We start from the raw sequence: 19,454 nt of genomic DNA on the forward strand, positions 1-19,454 counted from the left end.
GAATCAACATAGTAGCAAAAATATGATTTCTTGATATATTGGGGCCTTTCATTGTTTTGACATGAGTTGAGCTGCATCCAAAATTCTCCCTCTTAATAGGAGAGCTAATGAGGGGGGGTGGGGTGCATGGATAGTAAAAAATAAAAGATAGTAGAAAATCAGTTTAATTTTCTAACCAAATTCTTCCACTTTTAGGTGAGAAGAAAAAAAAAACTAAACCAAAGATGAATAGTAATGAAATCTTGAAAGGAATTGGATATTACTCATCAAGAAAAAGGGATAAAAAAAAAAGTCAAAACTTAAATGACTTCTAGCATCAAAAATCAAATTTCAAGAAAAATAAGTAAAAAATTAATTTTTTTTAAAAATAAATAATTCATCAAAAAAAGAAGCACATCCTGGAATATAGATTTCTTCGCAGGAGTAGCATGTAAAAATCTTCAAGAAAAAATATATTAAAGAGTAAAAAAAATAATTCCATAGGCCAAGAAGATGCGCACCTCGAATCGCAGGCCCTGACGCGCAACAAGTTCAGGAATGCCAGCAAGCCGAGATCCCGAGCTAGCGATAAAAAAGCTTGGGCTTTAAGGTGGTGGAGGGAACGAGAGTGCAATGGTGAGCGAAGAGGGAAGGAGGCGAGTCCGGATGAGGATGAGGAGCAAAAAAAAGGGAAAAAAGATAGAGAAAAAAAACTAAGAGGGAGGAAAAATAGCAAGAGGAAGAGGGGGGTGGGGGGCGCAAGTGGGAGCTAGGAGTGCGACCCCGTGTTCCACCACTGCGATGGTGTTGGCAGTAAGCATGTTGACGATGAGGCACTCGTGTTCAGTGGCGGCTTGGAGATTGACATTGTCAATCCCCACCCCAGCCCTCCCCAGCACTTTGAGCAGCCTCTTTACCGCCTCGAACACCTCCTACATCACCTTTGTCCCACTCCTCACGATCAGCGCCATCATAGAGTGAGATCTTGGCACATAGCTCCTTCGGCGAGAGCTTCTTCTTCCTTTCATTGCTCACTCAAATTGCCTCTCTTTAATCCCACAAAGGACACAAACAAGGAAAAAAAGAAACATTCCCAAGAATGGTTGCATGGCCGTGAGCGATTGTGCAGTGCCCTTTGTAGCGCCAAAGATAGTGCCTTTCCTTCCTTGGAAGAGCCCGCATGGTCCATTCTCTGTGACTTACTCTGGTTTCTGGATTGGCCCGCAAGCTTCGATCTTTGTCGGGAATCAGAGAGGGGTGCTTCAGAGGAGCCCCTGATGCGAGGCCGGGGTGGATCTGGTGGAAGATAGGATGACATCCAGCGCAGCGTTAACCTTTTCCTCCAAAACCATTCAAAGGCATTTTTATCATTTTTCTGAACTTAAAATGGCAGCAGATATGTTTTTCGGACAGTAAAGTTCTAAAAATAACTCTTGTTGCGGCCAATTCCCTCGTCGCCTGATCGTCGGGAACAAGCACCTGCAAAAGAAAGTCCACACTGACCGGAGGTGGCTCCAGCGAGGACCCTCCGACGGTCAAGTCAGAGAGGAGACTAGGCAACAGTGAAAAGAAGACAAGGAGCTCAACGGGAGAAGGTGAGAGAGAGAGGGAGCAAGCCCAAGAGTTTCGAAAAAGACCTCTAGCACTGTTGCCTTCCTCGATATATATAGTGGAGCATAGTATGGCACCGTCATTAATGGCGCGGACAATTGAAGAATTGTCAACTCACTGGAGACTGTCAGAGTCGCTGTAAAGTTGTCAAATCGTCGTGGGACTGTCAAATCGCTAGGGTTGACCATGCCTTAGGTGGGATAATGCCCCTAGGCGGGAGTGCCGCATGCAGTTGTCAGGACTGACAGTCTCTGACGGTAGTACGGCGATTGGAGGAGTCGACCGACCATAGGTCGGCGGCCAGCGGAGGGGCGTCGGGTGAAGATTTGGGCCCCTCTGACAGTCAGTCGGGCACGTTGCGGGAGTCGGGCATCGGACCCCATGGTGCAGTCGGTTGGGAGAGCGGAAAAGGTCTGCCCGACCGACGTATCCTCGATCGGTCGATAGCCGTCGATCGACCGGTAACGGCACCCGTCGGTTGGTCGGTAACGGCTCCCGTCGGTCGGTTGGTAACGGCATCCGTCGGTCGGTCGGTAACGGCTCCCGTCGGTCGGTCGGTCGGTAAAGTCGGGCGTCGGACATATAGGCCCGATGATGAGTCGGCATGAGTGGGGTCGGTCGGTATTCCTCAATAGTTGCCCCCTCCACTCCTGAGTCGGATGGCGCGCTGGCCAATGTCCTTGTTTGGGCAGCAGCGTCGGGCAAAAGGAGTGGATTACCAGCATGTCAAGTTCCGACCGTTCCGTGGGCTGATGTGACGATCGTACCGCGGGTTGATATGATGACAGGCGCCTCATGAATGCTGGGCGATTCACTGGTGTCAGACGTCCTATCGGTGTCAGGTGTCCTGTCGGTGTCGGGCATCCTGTCGGTGTTAGACGTCCTGTCCCGTCGGCGTCGGACGTCTCGTCCCATCGGGAAGGGAAATCGTCGTTCCCGCCGCCCCTTCGGGGATACGAAACGTCACGGCTCTGTGCCACGTGGCAGGTGGCCATTGGGACGGGTCCGTTGGAGCGGATGGAGGTGACGTGGCACGATCTGAGGATGGGTGTGTCGAACCGTCGGGCCGACGGACGGCCCGGATGATGTCACGTGGCGTGATCTGGGTATCCCTCGTTGGTCGTGCCTTCATCTCGACCGTCGGGGGTACTATATATACAGGGTCGCCCATATCCAGCTTTTTACCCCCCTCACTCTGCTGTCGAGACTCTGTCCGCGTAGTCCCCTGTTCCAGGTACTCCGCTTTCCTTCTTCTTAGGAGTTCTCTCTTCTTCTTCTGAGGGCCATCACCGTCTTCACCGTCTTCTCCTTTGCCTTCTCGCAGTCTGCCCCTTCTTCTTCATTTCCTGTCTTTTGTTTTAGTCCATGGCTAGGACATCCCCACGAGGAGGTCGGTCGGGAGAGCCGACTGACGACCCTCGGTCGACCCCGGAGGTGGAGGTCTCTTCACTTTCGGGGCCGAACGTCGATCGGCTCCGAGAGCAATATTACATCCCGGAGCAATTTTGGCTGTCCGCCCCTGGTGCCAATGGTCGGGTCAATAGCCCGCCCGAGGGTCAGGTGGCCTTCTACGTTGAGGACCTCCGGGCCGGCCTTCGCTTCTCGATTCTGGAGTTCGTCCGAAACGTACTCGACTATTACGAGCTATGCCCGGTGCAACTCGCGCCGAACTTGGTTCGGCTAATAGTCAGTTTTGCTTTGTTGTGTCGGCTTTTGCCGACTGAACCTCGGATTTTCCTCTTCCGAGCTTTCTTCGTCCTCCGACCCCACCCTAAAGCCCGAGGGTGGTGGTACTTCAATCCTCGAAAGGGGCTCTCTTTCATCACTGATCTTTCGTCGTCCATTCACGGATGGAAGAACTAGTTCTTTTTCGCATCTTCTTCTACTCCTTGGAGGTTCCCTGCTCGTTGGGGGAATCCCCGAACCGAACCGAACGAGAACAGTCGGGTGGAAGCCGAAGACCGGGAAGACTTCCACCGGCTGAAAGACATCTCAGTGCCGAAGCAGAGGGAGCTCGTCACTGAGCAGGCCTTGTACGACGCCGGCCTCAACCTGGTCCCTCGTTTAGGTCGGTTTTTCATCTTTCTTCCCCTTTTTCTTTTTGTCTTTCCTTTACGGCGCTGACCATCCGTCGTCGTTTACAGATATGCCGCCGAGGTCAAGATTGACGGCAGCCGACGTACGCCAGTACACCGTTTGAAAGAGGCCGGCGCAAGGGGTCGGGCTGTCGCGGCCTCCCAAGAGGCTCCAAGTAGCTCCGTCGAGCGAGCCGACTGGGTCGGGGGCGGAGCCCGTCATTGCACTGTCGGCGCTGACAGTGCTCGTCGAAGTCCCATTCGAGGGACCGTCGGGCGAGGGTGCAGCCTCGCCCGAGAGAAGGGCGGCCGATGAATCGGTCGACGGCGTGCCGGCTGCTCAGCCGGCAGAGGAGGATCGGGAGGAGGCACACGAGCCCGAGCAACCCGCGCCCGTTGCTGCCGCACCCTCGGTCGATACTCGATCGGGCTCGAGCTTGCCATCCTTCTCCGACGTCAGGGCCTGGATGTCCGGCCGAGGGAAGGCCCCTATGGCATCGGGCGACGAAGGAAGGTCGGCCGGTGGTGGGGGGTCGACCGACTCCCCATTCCCTGAAGGTGCGTCGGGCCTGGCCAACCACGACTTGGCCAGGTGGCTGTGCCAGGTGCTCCTTCTTCCAGCCGACATCGAGGCGATGAAGAATCAGCGTGTCTCCGACATGCTGTCTTCATTCTACCTGATGATGATCCGGGTGAGTTTCTCTCTTCTTCATTTTCAATATAGCTTCCGTAAGTTTGGTCTCTTGACGGTCGGTCTTGTTTTGTGCAGCTGGCTTACAACATATCCGAGCTAGAGGTCGGATATCGAAAGTTTAGTGACCTGCGCGCGGCCTGGAGGGACAAGGTTGCGGCCACCGAAGCCGACAAGGTCATCCTGGTCGACCAGCTGCAACAGTCGATCGACCGGGAGGGCCGACTTGAGGGGGAGGTCACCCGACTCACGGAGGAGGTCTCCCGACTCACGGGCACCTTGGCGACATCGGAGTCAGAGCTGCAGTCGGCCCGGGATGACGCGAAGAAGAAGTCCCGGACCGTCCGTTGGCTTCGGCACGAGCGGGACAGCTTTGCCAAGGAGCTGAAGGCCGAACGCGAGCAGCTCCGAGTAAGCCTCGGAAACCTCGCTAAGACCGAAGAAGGCCTATCCATCGCCCAGGCCGACGCAGACATCGCGAAGGCAGAAGCGGAGTCGGCGAAGGAGGCCATGGGTCGGGCTGTTGAAGACTTCCGCGACTCGGAAGAGTACCGGGAAGAGCTTCTGGAGAGCGGCTTCCTTTCGTATCGGGTTGGGTACGAAGATGCTCGGGAAGCCGTTCGACACCTGTACCCGGAGCTTGATCTCAGCGGCATTGTTCTGCCGGAGTCGGAGGCCCCAGCTGCGGAGGAGACGACCGACCCAGCATCGGAAGGCCTCACCACCAGGGCGGAAGCCGAAGAAGACGCAGAGCAAGCCACCGAAGATCAAGCGGCCCCGACTGCCGAAGCCAGAGTGGGTTCGCCGACCGTCCCCGGCCGTCATCCAGTGGAGGAGGCTGACTCTGAGGACTAGTCGATTTTTTTCTTTTCTTTTTGCTTCGGCTTATAATACTTGTAGTCGGGCTTCAGCCCAGTTTGTAAACTTGTCTTGATCTTCAATGAAATCAAAGTCAAAGTTTTTGGACTTGAACCTTTTCTTTCCGCATGTCTTTCTTTTTTCCTGTGTTGCGGAATGCATTTGAACACATAAGTCGCCAGTCCGATAGATCAGTTAGGATGTTCGGTAATGCGTGCCGTCACGAAGGCAGAGCAAGTCCCGACTTTGGATCGGTCTTCCGACGGTCGAGGGCTTAAGTCGGGCGTCCTTCACCCGACGGTGAGTCGGGCGTATTCGTTGAGTCGAAAGCTGACCGACCGTCGGATAAGGCTTGGCAGTCGGATGTTGTCCGATGCGTTTAGTCGGAGAAACGATGATAAGTCGGATCTCGATACCCTTGTGTCGGGTACTTACGTCGTGCCGCATGATAGACGGTGGTAAGCCGAATGTCTTTCGGCCGGCCGTAGCCCGGTCGGTGAGTCATGAATGCGACAGAGGTCGCATCGTGTGATAGATGGTGGTAAGTCGAATATCCTTCGACCGGCCGTAGCTCGATCGGTAAGTCGCGACGGCGGTCGCGCAGGCGTTATGCCTTTCTTTGGTCGGGGCTCAGTCGGCAAGTTAGCCGATCGTTTGGCCCGAAAGTTCGACCGTAGAAGGAGTGTTAACTCCCGCTGTCATGGACGGTTCGGCCCTTGTGAGCGTCCGATACATCGTCGGCGATCGGGCCGTCGGCTCCATATGTGGATATTAAGTCCAAGTCGGGACGTCGGGACTCGACCTTCTTGGCGAGCGCCGATCATCAGTCGAAGAGTTAAGACTTCAAAATTTGAAACTGGATTTGTATTCCGAATGAACAAGTACAAAGTTCATTGGTGATACAACTTCAGGTTGTCAGTATTCCAGGTCCGGGGAATGGGTTTCCCTTCCAGAGTTTCCAGTCGATAAGCCCTTGGCCCGTAGGTGTCCGCTACCATGTAGGGCCCTTCCCAATTTGGAGCTAGCTTCCCTTGGTCGAGTGGCTTCGAGACTTCTGCCTTTCTTAGGACTAGGTCCCCAGCCCTGAAGAGCTTTGGCCTGACCTTGGCATTGTAATATTGGGCTACCTTCTGTCGGTATGAAGCCATGCGAAGTTGAGCCTCATCTCGAAGTTCGGGGAGGAGGTCTAGATCGGCCCTTCGGCACTCAGAGTTGTTCGGTTCTTGATACTGCTCGACTCGGGTTGATGGCAGTCCGACCTCGAGCGGTATCATTGCCTTTGTCCCATAGGCCAAACTGAAAGGTGACTCCCCAGTCGGAATGCGGGGGGTCATTCGGTAAGCCCACAGGACGGAGCTCAATTCCTCAACCCAGAGGCCTTTGGCTTCATTCAGTCGGGTTTTGAGCCCGTGCAGTATGGTCCGGTTGGTCACCTTGACCTCACCATTGGACTGTGGGTGTCCGACTGAAGTCAGTCGGTGCGTGATGTGAAACCTCGCACAGAAGTCTCTGAAGTCCTAGTTGTCGAACTGTCGCCCGTTGTCGGTGATAATGGTATGCGGCAATCCGAACCTGAAGATGATGGACTTCTGGACGAAGTCCTCCATCTTCCGCTCGGTAATCTGCGCCAGGGGCTCGGCCTCCACCCACTTGGTGAAGTAGTCGATGGCAACGGCTATGAACTTCCTTTGGCCCGATACCGGAGGGAAAGGACCGAGAATGTCGACCTCCCACTGAGCGAAGGGCCATGGGGCGACAATAGGAGTGATTTGGCTGGTTGGTCGGTGTTGTACGTTGGCATACTTCTGGCACGGTTCGCACTTCCGGACCAACTCAGCCGCATCTTTCCTCATGGTGGGTCAGTAGTAACCCTGCCGCAGGACCTTGTAGGCCAAGGATTTGCCCCCCAAGTAACTCCCGCAGATCCCTTCGTGTACTTCTCTGAGTGCGTAATCCACGTCGGTCGGTCCCAAGCACCTGAGCAAGGGGAGGGAGAACGACCTTTTGTAGAGTCGGCCATCCATGATCACATTTTGGGAGGCCGACCATCGGAGCCGCCTGGCCTCCGCGGGATCTTCAGGGCTGATCCTGTCGGTCAGGTACTGAACAATCAGATCCATCCAGCTTGGTTCGGACGTCAGTTGTAGCACCTCATCGACCTTGTCGATGCTCGGCTGCTCGAGATTCTTCACGAACGTCCGGCCCAAAGAGTCGAAAGCCGAGATCGCTAGCCTGGAGAGTGCGTCGGCCCGGGCGTTCTCTGACCTGGGGATATGGGAGATCTCGAAATACTCGAGGTGCATCACGAGATCCTTCACCCTCTGGAGATATTTCGCCATAGCTGGGTCTCGCGCCTCGAATTCACCTTTGACCTGCCCCACGATTAGCTGAGAATCGGAGAATACCCGGAGGCTGTCGATCCCAAGTTCCCTTGCCATTCTCAAGCCGGTGAGGAGCGCTTCGTACTCGACGTGGTTATTGGAGGCTTTGAAGTCGAATCGGAGGACGTACTCGGTGACTACCCCATTCGAGTTGGTGAGTAGGAACCCAGCCCCGCTCCCTTGAGCGTTTGAAGCTCCATCGATGTGCAGTACCCAGGTGGAGACCGGATCAGGTTCAGAGATCGCGGCTCGTCCGGGGTCCGCGCCTTCCAACCCTTGGTCGGTCGTCGGGCATTCTGCGATGAAGTCGGCCAGGACCTGGGCCTTTAAGGCAGGTCGCGGTCGGTACTGTATGTCGAACTCGCTGAGCTTCATTGCCCACTTCACCAGTCGCCCCGATGTGTCGGGTCGGCGCAATATCGCCCTCAGGGGCTGGTTGGTGAGAACCACAATGGCGTGCGCCTGGAAGTATGGACGGAGTCGTTGTGCAGAGACGGTCAGAGCGAAAATCATCTTTTCTGTCTCCGAATATCGAGCTTCAGCGTCGCAGAGCACTTTGCTGATATAGTAGACAGGTTGATGGGTTCGGCTCTCGTTTTCTCGGACGAGCACCGAACTGACCGCCTCGGGGGAAGTGGCCAAATAGAGATACAGTGTCTCCCCGACCTCCGGCTTCATAAGCAACGGCGGAGAAGCCAGGTACCTCTTCAAATCCTCGAAGGCCCGTCGGCACTCATCCGACCAAGAGAAGCCCCTCGCCTGCCTCAGGGTTTTGAAGAATGGGAGGCATCTTTTGGCCGACCGAGAGATGAATCGGCTAAGTGCAACGATTTTTTCATTCAGCTGCTGGATCTCCTTCTTGGTGTTCGGATGCCGCATGTCGACGATTGCTTTGATTTTCTCGGGGTTGGCCTCGATTCTTCGCTGAGAAACGAGGAACCCGAGAAACTTCCCCGAGGTCACTCCGAAAGCGCACTTAGTCGGATTCAGCTTCATTCGATATTATCGTAGAGTGCGAAAAGCTTCTTCGAGATCTTGAATATGATCTGCAGTCTGCGTACTTTTTACCAGCATGTCGTCCACATATATTTTCATATTACGCCCGATCTGGTCTTTGAAGACCTTATTGACGAGTCGTTGGTAGGTAGCTCCCGCGTTCTTCAGCCTGAAGGGCATCACCCTATAGCAGTAGAGGCCCTTGGGTGTCACGAAGGCAGTGTGCTCCTCATCTTCGGGCGCCATTCGGATTTGTACCCGATGAAGGCATCCATGAAGCTGAGCAGTCGATATCCGGACGTCGCATCCACCAGCTGGTCGATCTTTGGAAGTGGAAAGCTGTCCTTTGGACAGGCCCGATTCAAGTCGGTATAGTCGATGCAAATCCTTCACTTTCCGTTGGCTTTCTTCACTATAACAACATTGACGAGCCAATCGGGATATGTAGTTTCTCTGATGAAGCCCGCCTCGAGTAGCTTGTCCACCTCTTCGTCGATGGCCTTCTGTCTTTCAGGAGTAAAAGACCTTTTCTTCTGCCTCACCGGCCTCATCGTTGGGTCGATGTTGAGTCGGTGGGTTATCGTCTCCGGGGGAATGCCCGACATATCTGCTGCCAACCAAGCAAATATGTCGGCATTGGTCTTCAGCAGCTCCACCAACCGTCATCGTTCTGGGTCGGGTAGCTGAGACCCGACCCATACCTGTCGGTCGGGATTCTCCGCTATCGAGATGGGAACGAGCTGTTCGACCGGTGAACCCCATTCTTCCTCCTCCCGTTGGTTTAGTTTGTCGATCGTTAGGGAGCCCTTCAGCTCATTGCTTTGGGCGGGGATCTGGAAGCATCGGCGAGCGAGCTGTTGGTCTCCGTGCATCTCTCCGACTCTGTTTTTGATCGAAAACCGAACCAAGAGATGGTACGTCGAGATGATCGCTTTAAGGGCGTTTAGTCCGGGTCTTCTAAGTATGGCGTTGTAGGCCGAAGATACTTGGATGACCGCAAAAGTCAAGTGGACCGTGCTTTGTCGTGGTTCGGTGCCGACCGTCACGGGCAGAGTGACTTCTCCTTCCGTCGTGACAGTGTCCCCAGCGAAGCCTATCAAGGGCGTAGAGACCCTCTTGAGTCGGTCGGTTGGTAGTCGCATCCGGGAGAAGGTCGAGTAAAACAAAACGTTCGTTGAACTTTCATTATCTACAAAAATTCTTTTTACATCATAGTTCGCAATTGTTGCCGAGACAACAACAGCGTCGTCGTGGGGAGTTTGGATGCCTCGAACATCTTCTTCCGTAAAGGTGATTACGTCGTCCGGGCGCAGCTTCTTCGTCGGCTCCCCCCCAGCAGACGTCCCCGGGCCCAGTCGCTTGGAAATCATATTGATTACCCCAGCTGTCGGCTGATTGATCGTCGCTCCTTCAGTCGGCTGGGGTCGTCGGTCGGTAACTGGTTGAGTCATCGGGTTCCTCTGGAATTTATCGAGATACCCCCGGCGGATGAGAGCTTCGATCTCGTCCTTAAGTTGGATGCATTGCTCGGTATTGTGGTCGTGGCTCCGGTGGAATCGATAGTACTTTCGCCGGTCGAGGCCCTTTGCCTTCAGAAGTGGAGGCCGTCGCAGGTACTCTTCCCCCTCTATCTCCATCAAAATCTGCGCACGGGGAGCAGAGAGAGGAGTGTAGGAGTCATACCTGGGGCGCGTCAGCCTTGGGGTCTGTCGTCGGGGCGACCTCTGGTTTCGATGCGGGGGTGAGACTCGACCGTCGGTCGGGGGCCTGCCAGGTTCGGCGGGGTCCCGATCCTTTCTTCGTTTCTCCTTCGGGCCTTTGAACTCGGTCAAGCACCGGTCGGAGGCTCTTTCGTCCGCGCGCATATACTTGTACGCGCGCTCCAATAGTTTGGCATACATCCGGGGGAGGGTCTTGTCTAGAGAGTAAGTGAACCGGGATGCCCTTAGCCCCCGTTTCATGGCCGAGATGGCCATGTCTCCGTTGAGGTCCCGGACCTCAAGCGTGGCCGCGTTGAACCGCATCACGAAGTGTCGGAACGTCTCGTTTTCTCCTTGTTTGAGGGAGAAAAGACTGTCCGACGTTCGCGGTGGCTTCCGGCTGGTGCTGAAGTGGGCCACGAAAGAGTACTCGAGTTGTCCGAAGGAGTGGATACTCTCCGATCAAAGATCGGAGTACCAGGTCCTGGCAGCTTTGCGGAGCGTAGCGGGGAAGCCGATGCAAAGGAGGGCGTCGGTTGCCCCTTGAATCGTCATGAGAGCTTTGTAGCTCTTTAGGTGGTCGATCGGGTCGGTGGAGCCGTCGTAGGGCTCTACGTGCGGCATCTTGAACCGACTGGGGATCGGTTCGTCGAGGATGAGTCGGGAGAGAGGTTGGGTGGTTTGGAAGTCGACGTCGTTTGAAGACTTCTGCCCGTCCACCTGCAACTGTGCGAGCTGACGGTCGATTTTCTCGAACCTGCGTTCGTAGTCGTCGGTTCGTCGGTGCTGGGAGACCCCAGGAGTGGAGTCTCCAGAAGAGTCCGAGAGAGAGACGGACGGCGTTCGCGGGCGCTTCTCCTTCCTTGCTCGTTCCAGCTGGGAGGGAGAATGCCGTCAGGATCGATGGGTGTCGCGCCGCGGCCGTCCCTCCTCTCGGTAGGAGCGCTGTGGCAGGTGCTTCTGCGGAGGCGACGGAGACCGATGCGGGCGTCGGTGGCTGCTCCTGGAGGGCATCGGACGTGCCGTCGGTTGCTCGACCGATGATGGCGGCAGTCGGACCGGCTGTTGCTGAAGGCTTTTGATCGCGTCCGTCAGCACGGTCATCTGCCGCACGATCACCGCGATTTGCGCCTCCGTGGTCACCGCAGGGTGCGGAGAGCTAGGTTCCGCCGCGGAGGGTGGAGGAGAGGCCTCTTCCCGACGGGAAGAGCGCCTCGCCGATCCGGTGACCCTCGATCGCTGAGCTCTTGTCTTTGTCATCTTGAATTCTGTGGGGGTTACAATCCCTGGTGCTGTCGATGAAGCACTAACCCGTGCCCCCCCTTCCTGGCACGCCAATCTGTTGCGGCCAATCCCCTCATCGCCTGGTCGCCGGGAACAAGCGTCTGCAAAAGAAAGTCCACACTGACCGAAGGTGGCTCCGACGGGGACCCTCTGACGGTCAAGTCAGAGAGGAGACTAGGCAACAGTGAAAAGAAGACAATGAGCTCAATGGGAGAGGGTGAGAGAGAGAGAGGGAGCAAGCCCAAGAGTTTCGAAAAAGACCTCTAGCACTGTTGCCTTCCCCGATATATATAGTGGAGCATGGTATGGCACCGTCATTAATGGCGCGGACAATTGAAGAATTGTCAACTCACTGGAGACTGTCAGAGTCGCCGTAAAGGTGTCAAATCGCCGTGGGGCTGTCAAATCGCTAGGGTTGACCATGCCTTAGGTGGGATAATGCTCCTAGGCGGAAGTGCCACATACAGTTGTCAGGACTGACAGTCTCTGGCGGTAGTACGACGATTGGAGGAGCCGACCGACCATAGGTCGGCAGCCAGCGGAGGGGCGTCGGGTGAAGATTTGGACCCCTCCGACAGTCAGTCGGGTACGTTGCGGGAGTCGGGCATCGGATCCCATGGTGCAGTCGGTTGGGAGAGTGGAAAAGGTCTGCCCGACCGACGTATCCTTGGTCGGTCGATAGCCGTCGATCGATCGGTAACGGCATCCGTCGGTCGGTCGGTAACGGCTCTCATCGATCGGTCGGTAAAGTCGGGCATCGGATATATAGGCCTGATGATGAGTCGGCATGAGTGGGGTCGGTCGGTATTCCCCAACAACTCTCTGTACCACCTACAAAGGTTTTATTCCACTTATGAGATCCAGAGACTTAAAACTAAGTTCAAGTTAATCGAGTGATCTGCTGGTAATTTTTTCTTAATTAGATTATGTGGAGTCTGCAAGGAAATGGATGCAAGGTTAGTTCTGACCTTCATCAGCGATCGCAGCGGGGGAATTTTAAGCCTCGCATGCGGACTTATTTTATTTTAAAAAAAAATTTTGCTAACCAGTGCCCCAAAGGCACTACCCAAGGAACATTTAATGTTTCTTGAAAATCAACAAAATTTTTATTCAATACGTTGATTCATGTGATGTGGAAGACAAATATTTTTTATAAAGATAATTATATTTTTTTATAAAAAATATAAAAAAATATAATTCTTATTTATGATGTTTTGAATAAAAGTATTATTGATTTTCAAAAAATATTAAATATTCCTGGACCGGTGACCAGCAAAACCCAAAAAGGAATTATTTCCAAATACCATTAACAGCCTCCGACACGAAACTTCCTCCTCCCGCTCTCTCTTATCCTTCCCGTTGGGCTCTCTCTCCTACAAAATCCCTCCGCTCTTTCAATTCTATCTCAGTACTAGGCATCAAAGCCTCCATCACCCCGATCTCCGCTGCCAGCGAGAACAAGGAGAGAAAGATCGATGAGCTACCAGGAGTCCCCAGTCGGCGTCCCTCCTCCCCAAGGTATGGGTTCCCTTCTCGAATTCGTTCGAGATCTCTAGGTTTGGAGGATTTTGGTTGGTCTGCTTGATTTCTACGGTTGTTAGAGTTTCTGATGGAGTTTTTGCCGTGATGATTAGGACATCCACCGGAGGGGTACGTGAAGGACGTCGGCCCTCCGCCGGGGTACCAGCAGCAGGCCTACCCTCCGCCGTACGCTCAGCCGCCTCCCCAGCAACACTGCTGCTGCGAGCCCGCCTGCCTTGAAGGATGGTACGGATCTCTCTCTCTCTCTCTCTCTCTCTCTCTCTCTCTCTCTCGCCCCTTCCTCTTATAGCGTTTAGTTTGTGGCCGATTAGAGATCGGAGATCTAAAGATAGCCGGAATCGCCTGGCCGGCGCACGTTGGCTGGAATTGGCCCCACCGCCGGAATCCGTATGTAGGTGAGCGATCTGGCCGCCGGCTCTTCCGATGGCTGCACCACCGGTGCACCTCGTCGGTGAGGTCGCCTACGTCGCGGACGCGCCCCGTGCTTCGGCAATCCGAGGGCAGGCCGGCCCGCTTCGTTCCGGCGCCGTCGCACGATATCACGCCCGTCGGTACGGTCGTTGCGGGCTGCGTGGTCAACTTAAGTAGCGTCTAACTAAGTAGAGTCTAACTAAATTTGTTCAATAATTGTAGGGACAAGGGATCCACGAGGGGATAAAGTAGTCGTTATATATATTATATATATATATAATGTTCGGTTCACAATATGACCCCATCCCAAAATATTCCAACCTTTCTTTTTTTTCTTTTTCCCCTCTATAATGAAAAAGAAAAACTAAAATTCATAAATTGACGTCTTTGATGGCTTTTACTGTTTTTATTATCCTTCTTCAGTTTTCGACCCATCGTTCCTCTGTAACTTCTTTTTGGGGCTTTTTTTTTTTTTTTGTTGTTGTTGTTGTGCAGCTTGTCGGCCCTGTGTTTCTTCTGCCTTTTGGATGGCTGCTTTTGAGACGGTGCGATCAATGGTATCAAGAGGAGAGATGAAAATTTGGCTAGAGGCAAATCCATATTTAATCTGGAAGGCGCGACCGACTTTTAAGACTTTAGAAAGCCTTGGATATTGTTGCCATACGAGTCTATAACTTTTGGCCGGTGGCAAATTTGTACATATATGATTCTAGTTTGAGATATGATTTTAGTTTGAGTGGAATTATTGTTCACAACTAACCTGCAATGTACGGTGCCTAGAAATTGATTGCTTATATACTTGACATATGTCAAAATGATTTGTATTTAATTGAATATTTATTTTTCTAAAAAGATTTTGTAAAATATCATCTTACCCCATTTTATCTGAATATTTTTGAAAAAAAAATCCTAAAAAATGTCTTCAGTAGATTTTACTTTCCCATAAAATGTGAAAATCTTACTGTCACGAAAAAAAATTACTTTTCCATCTTTCTTCTTTGAAAATTTTGAGCATTTCATCACTTTTTTATTGACGACAATTCTCCCTTTCAAAGTTTGTCATCTCGATATCAAATTTTGTACCGATAAAATTTTGCTGTAATATCGATATACGGTTTGATATGATAGTATCGGTATATTCTGAAATGATATACCGATACGAGATCGAGATGATATGATATACCGATACGAGATCGAGATGATATGATATGATATGTTCTGTACCAATGTGGTATGGAATGGTACAATATTTCATGCTTTCTTTTTTTCTCGCGAACCAAACAAGTCTTAATGCTTAGAGAAGCAAGATAACCGGTAGATTATGAGACATCAACAATAATGTTCCATCCACAGAGATAATGCTAGATTTGAGTTAGAGCAAGCTTGCTCTTTGAACATGGAAAAATGCTAAGCAAGGGCTCTCTCTTTCTCACTCACTAAGAAAGTTCTCTTTTCACCAAACATCCCAGTACAGTCAAAGATGCACCCTCCTATGCAAGAGGTGTTAACCTGGTAAATTGGAACCAGGTGTGTCGTCCAAAAAATTTAAGCGGCTTGGGAGTAATTAACCTCAAAATATTCAATCAATGTCTCCTAATAAAGCGCAAACAATTGGAGCTCTCCGGTAAGAAGACTACATTATCAAAATAAGGCACCATGGATGACACAGTGTAAGGAAGCAACGTTTGCCTCAACAATTTGGAAAAATGTTTTGAAGGTGATTCAGCCATTTAGACAAAACATTAAGTTTCAATGCGGAAATGGCGAGAACGTGTCCTTCTGGCATGATCATTGGATTGGTGATACTCCACTTTGTGATGAGTTAGCAGGGTTGTATTTCCTCACCTCTTATCCAGAAATTACAGTAGCTCAAGCAAGAGTAATTACAGATAAGAGAAGTCTATTCAGAGATATCTTAGGTACAGTGGGGGAAAGAGAGCTCAGCTTATTGGAATTGAAAATAAGCAATGTATCCCTCAGCATGGAATAGATTCAGTAGCATGGAAGTGGGGAAAGGACGAAACCTACTCAACAAAAGATTGGTATTTCTTTCTAAGTCACGGGGGAATAACAACAGAATTTTCAAATTTCTGGAGGCTTCCGGTACCGGAAAAGGTTAAGATCTTCAACTGGTTACTACTCAGAAATAAGATCTTGACGGCAGACAACCTGAGGCAAAGAAATCTGAATGCACCACTCCAACGCCCACTATACGTTGAGGAGGATGAAACAGTTAAACACTTATTCCTTGAGCGTAAGTACACCGGGGAGATTTGGCAACATTTAACAGCCAAAATTAAAACACCTGCCTTACCAAAATCAATGGAGGAGCTATTGGAACCGGTGGAGAAATCAGATTCCCATACACATTTCAAAAGTATCCAGGGACTGCTTGGTAATTGCCATTTGCGGGACAGTGTGGAAAGAAAGAAATGGAAGCATATTTCGTTTTGAGGCCCACTCTGCACAGAAAACTCTTCACAAAGCTGTAAATCTCTTCAAAGAATGGACATCTATTCACAGGGGGAAATGGAAAGCAGAAATTAAAGCATTTGGAAGGATGCTAATGTAGAAGGATGAGACTTGAGGCTTAAGCCGCGGTGATGAGGGGAAAACAGCCAGGGAGGAGTGTCAGGGGACTGTCCCTCACACTTTGTGTGGCCTGGTCCCATGTTGGTTGAGAGAATCAGTGGAAGAGCATTACTTCATCGAGGTCTTGTCAACTCCCCAGCTCGGGGAGAAATGGGTCTCCTATATATGGAACCATTTTGTAATGATAAGCCTCTTGTAAATACCTTCCAGCAATAAACAAAGGTGGGAATCCTCCCTCCTCTTTCATCAAAAAAAAGATGCACCCTCCTATCTCCAAAGGGATCTAGGGTTTGATTCTTGAATGATATTATTCTACAAAAATTTCTGACTCCTTGGGAGATTTTTCTACAATAAATTCTGGTCCTATAAGCAATAGATTGACTGTCAGATACTTGGTAGAATATGGGTATAGCCCCCCATTCTCCGGGAAAGGAGAAAGGAAACACAATCTATTACAAGTTTGCTTCACGCTCTAAGCTTTCGATTTATATATTAGAAGTTAGCCGGATAATTTATGCTTAATCCATGTATATATTAGAAGATAGTCGAGTAATTTATGGTTAATCTATGTATACAATATAATTTCTTTGTCTCTAAAGAATGACAACTTCTGGATCATTCCATCCCATCCAAGTTTCCTTCCCAGTTATTCGCACACTCAGTTTAACAATCCAATTATGTATTAATGATGGAATTAAATAGGTTGCTACAATTTTATCGAAGAAAAGATTAATATCTAAGTGATTTAATTAAGGATTTTTTAATAATCAATTTAGAAAATACTTGCATATCCCACAGATTGCTGTCTTTTTCTCTTTTTTCCAGCGATGCTTTAAATACAATATACATGAAATAGATATAATAGAATAAATAATTGAAATAGAATAAAATATAATAGATATAATAGCCTAATTATTATTTAAAATATTTCTTTGAAACTAATATTATGATATACTATCGCTATACAATAATCTAATAATATATGTCCATCTATCATTATAAAGATAATATATTATCATAAAATCATAAGGTCATCATCTAACTTGGATACAATAAAAAATAGAAAAGTATTGCATCTAAAGATATTTAAATACAATATAGTGAGGTCATTAGTGGTTATATTCTTATTTTTAAGTAAGATTATGGTCATAGAGATGCAACAGAAATTAATAACATATTAGTGAATCTAATGATCCACATGAGGCAATGTATAATACTAATGAAAATTATTTTTTATTATATGTAAAATTATTTTTTATTCCATTCAATCGGATGTGGAGGCAAATCAGGCTGCCTTCGAAAACTATCTGATTGACATGAATCCTCATAAATCTAGCATTCCACTATACTATTAATAGATCATTTGATCCTCAATCTAATTATCTTAAATAATTATTCTCCCAGTGCCATGTCGGAACTTAAAAAAAAAGAAAATATTTCATTAAATGCTGAGCACTCTTCCAGCACCACATTGGAGCTTAAAAAAAAAATATTTCACTAAATGCTAGGACTCATGTATCTCGTCGTTCATTCTCATTGTCTCAAAACATTGCTCTCCCAACTCCCCATTGGATTTTAAAAAATTGAAAAAAGATTCATTAATTGCTGAAACTCATGTCTGTATTTTTTTAAAATCTTTGCCCTTGCCTCCAAAAATAAATAGAAATACCCGCATAATAAACACAAATACTTCCTGGATAAATAAGAATCTTCTAGAATAAATATCTACTTTGCAGCAATAAACAGAAATACTGTAGAAATAAACAAAAACCGAACCACTAACCTTTAGTCACGCTGGGGCTTGCTCACCATAAATAACAAGAATGAAGAATAAACATAAAATTTGAACAAAGTCAATACAAAGTAGAATAAAATAAACATATACCTTCGTGAAATAAATAGAAACTCACTAAAATTAAGAAACCTGTGTAAGTGCTCGCTGCCTCCCTGCGCTCGCCTCCAGAAATAAACAAAAATGCATACAGAAAAAACACAAATACCTTCTACATAAACATCCCAAGAATAAACACCTAATCTATCTTTACCCAAAAAAAAAAAAAAACACCTTAATCTATCAAGAGAGAAGAGGAGCTTCTGTGGAGGGACAGAGAAATAGCATAGATATGGATCCAACAATCGGTGAATTTTTTTTTTCTTATTGCTTGACATCCAACGTGGCACTAGGATAGTGCAGTTTCGAGACAGTCCGAGGGATGGGATACATGGGTTCCAGAATTTCATAAAACATTTCTCTCTTTTTTTGTGCTTTTAAGCTCCAACACGATGCTGTGAGAGTGGTCAGCATTTAATAAAATATTTTATTTTCCTTTTTGAAGCACGAAAATGGTGCTGTATGTGTGCGCGTGTATATGACATCATAATTAAAGAAGTAGAGCAATCTTTAAATGGGTATGCTGAATTTTTTTTGAGATAAACATAAATGGCTAAGAATTGCGAGGAGATGTTTGTTGCTGCCTCCTCTTTATAAAAGAGGAGAAACTAGAAGCTATGTTTTCTAGCTTCTTCTAAATATGCTTTAAATACTTTACAAATCTCACCAAACAATACATTTTTTTCAGAAAGTTGTTTTTGTTAAAACAATCATAAAAACACTATTTTTAAGCAATATCAAGGCTAAGTTGGTTAGAAACATTTCCTATATAGACTTGCTTCTCGAGAAAGTTTATGATTCACATCCTACCAATTGTTCAAAAAAGGAGAGGAATGTAAATGTCACATAAATTTTACATTTTTATTTAATTTAGGAAGTCCTAAGTTGGTTCTTAATGGTAGTTCCATTTGTTAGTAATGGTAGTGGTTTCATTTGAGATGGGGGTGCACATAGCACCTAGGCAGCACTATCATTATAGTACCTTTATATTACATGTTTGCTTGCAGGCTGTTTCCTTTCCTGTCCTGTTGATCACCAGGACGTAGACCACTCCCCAAAGACATTCATTCTTTGAAAGGTAGAAAAAAAGAAACTATATAAAAGTTAAAAAAAGAAGCAGCTTAATCAGCTGACCTTACATAACAAAATTTGATGCAACAGAGTGACTTATTATCTTGGGGGAAAATAAAATAAAAAGAATCAAGCAATGGTCTGTTTTCCAATACAATTATCATATCAATCACGTGCTAGGATTGATGCAGACTAATGATGGGGTTCCTGCTTTTTGGAGGTTGATATGGACCAATCATACGTGGATTTGTTAGTTCTTCAATTTTGTCGTTAAAGAACCTAAACTTTGTGAACCAAAATATTGCTTTATTCACCAAAGGTGAGAAAGCCCGTAAGAAACAGAGGGAAGCTGCCAGTAATTTAACTAATACT

General features: G+C 48.8%; 1 protein-coding gene across 1 annotated transcript; it reads left to right on the plus strand.

The window, feature by feature from the left end:
* The first annotated feature begins 4,156 nt into the window (after positions 1–4,156).
* Positions 4,157–14,320, plus strand: LOC140853141 (uncharacterized). Its single transcript, XM_073247234.1, has 4 exons — positions 4,157–4,223; positions 4,400–13,093; positions 13,210–13,342; positions 14,024–14,320. The coding sequence occupies exons 1-2, from the start codon at positions 4,157–4,159 to the stop codon at positions 5,209–5,211; spliced, it is 879 nt and encodes a 292-aa protein (XP_073103335.1). The 3' UTR covers positions 5,212–13,093; positions 13,210–13,342; positions 14,024–14,320.
* The last annotated feature ends 5,134 nt before the right edge of the window (positions 14,321–19,454 follow it).

This window comes from Elaeis guineensis, chromosome 13 (genome assembly GCF_000442705.2).
Source record: "Elaeis guineensis isolate ETL-2024a chromosome 13, EG11, whole genome shotgun sequence".
NCBI classification, from domain to species: domain Eukaryota; kingdom Viridiplantae; phylum Streptophyta; class Magnoliopsida; order Arecales; family Arecaceae; genus Elaeis; species Elaeis guineensis.

What these genes read in the sequence shown, in the direction of transcription:
- LOC140853141 (XM_073247234.1), top strand. Translation starts at nt 4,157, where the DNA reads ATGGCATCGGGCGACGAAGGAAGGTCGGCCGGTGGTGGGGGGTCGACC. An exon ending in CGACTCCCCATTCCCTGAAG is followed by an intron (nt 4,224 to 4,399) that starts GTGCGTCGGGCC and finishes AGCTTCCGTAAG; the next exon opens with TTTGGTCTCTTGACGGTCGG.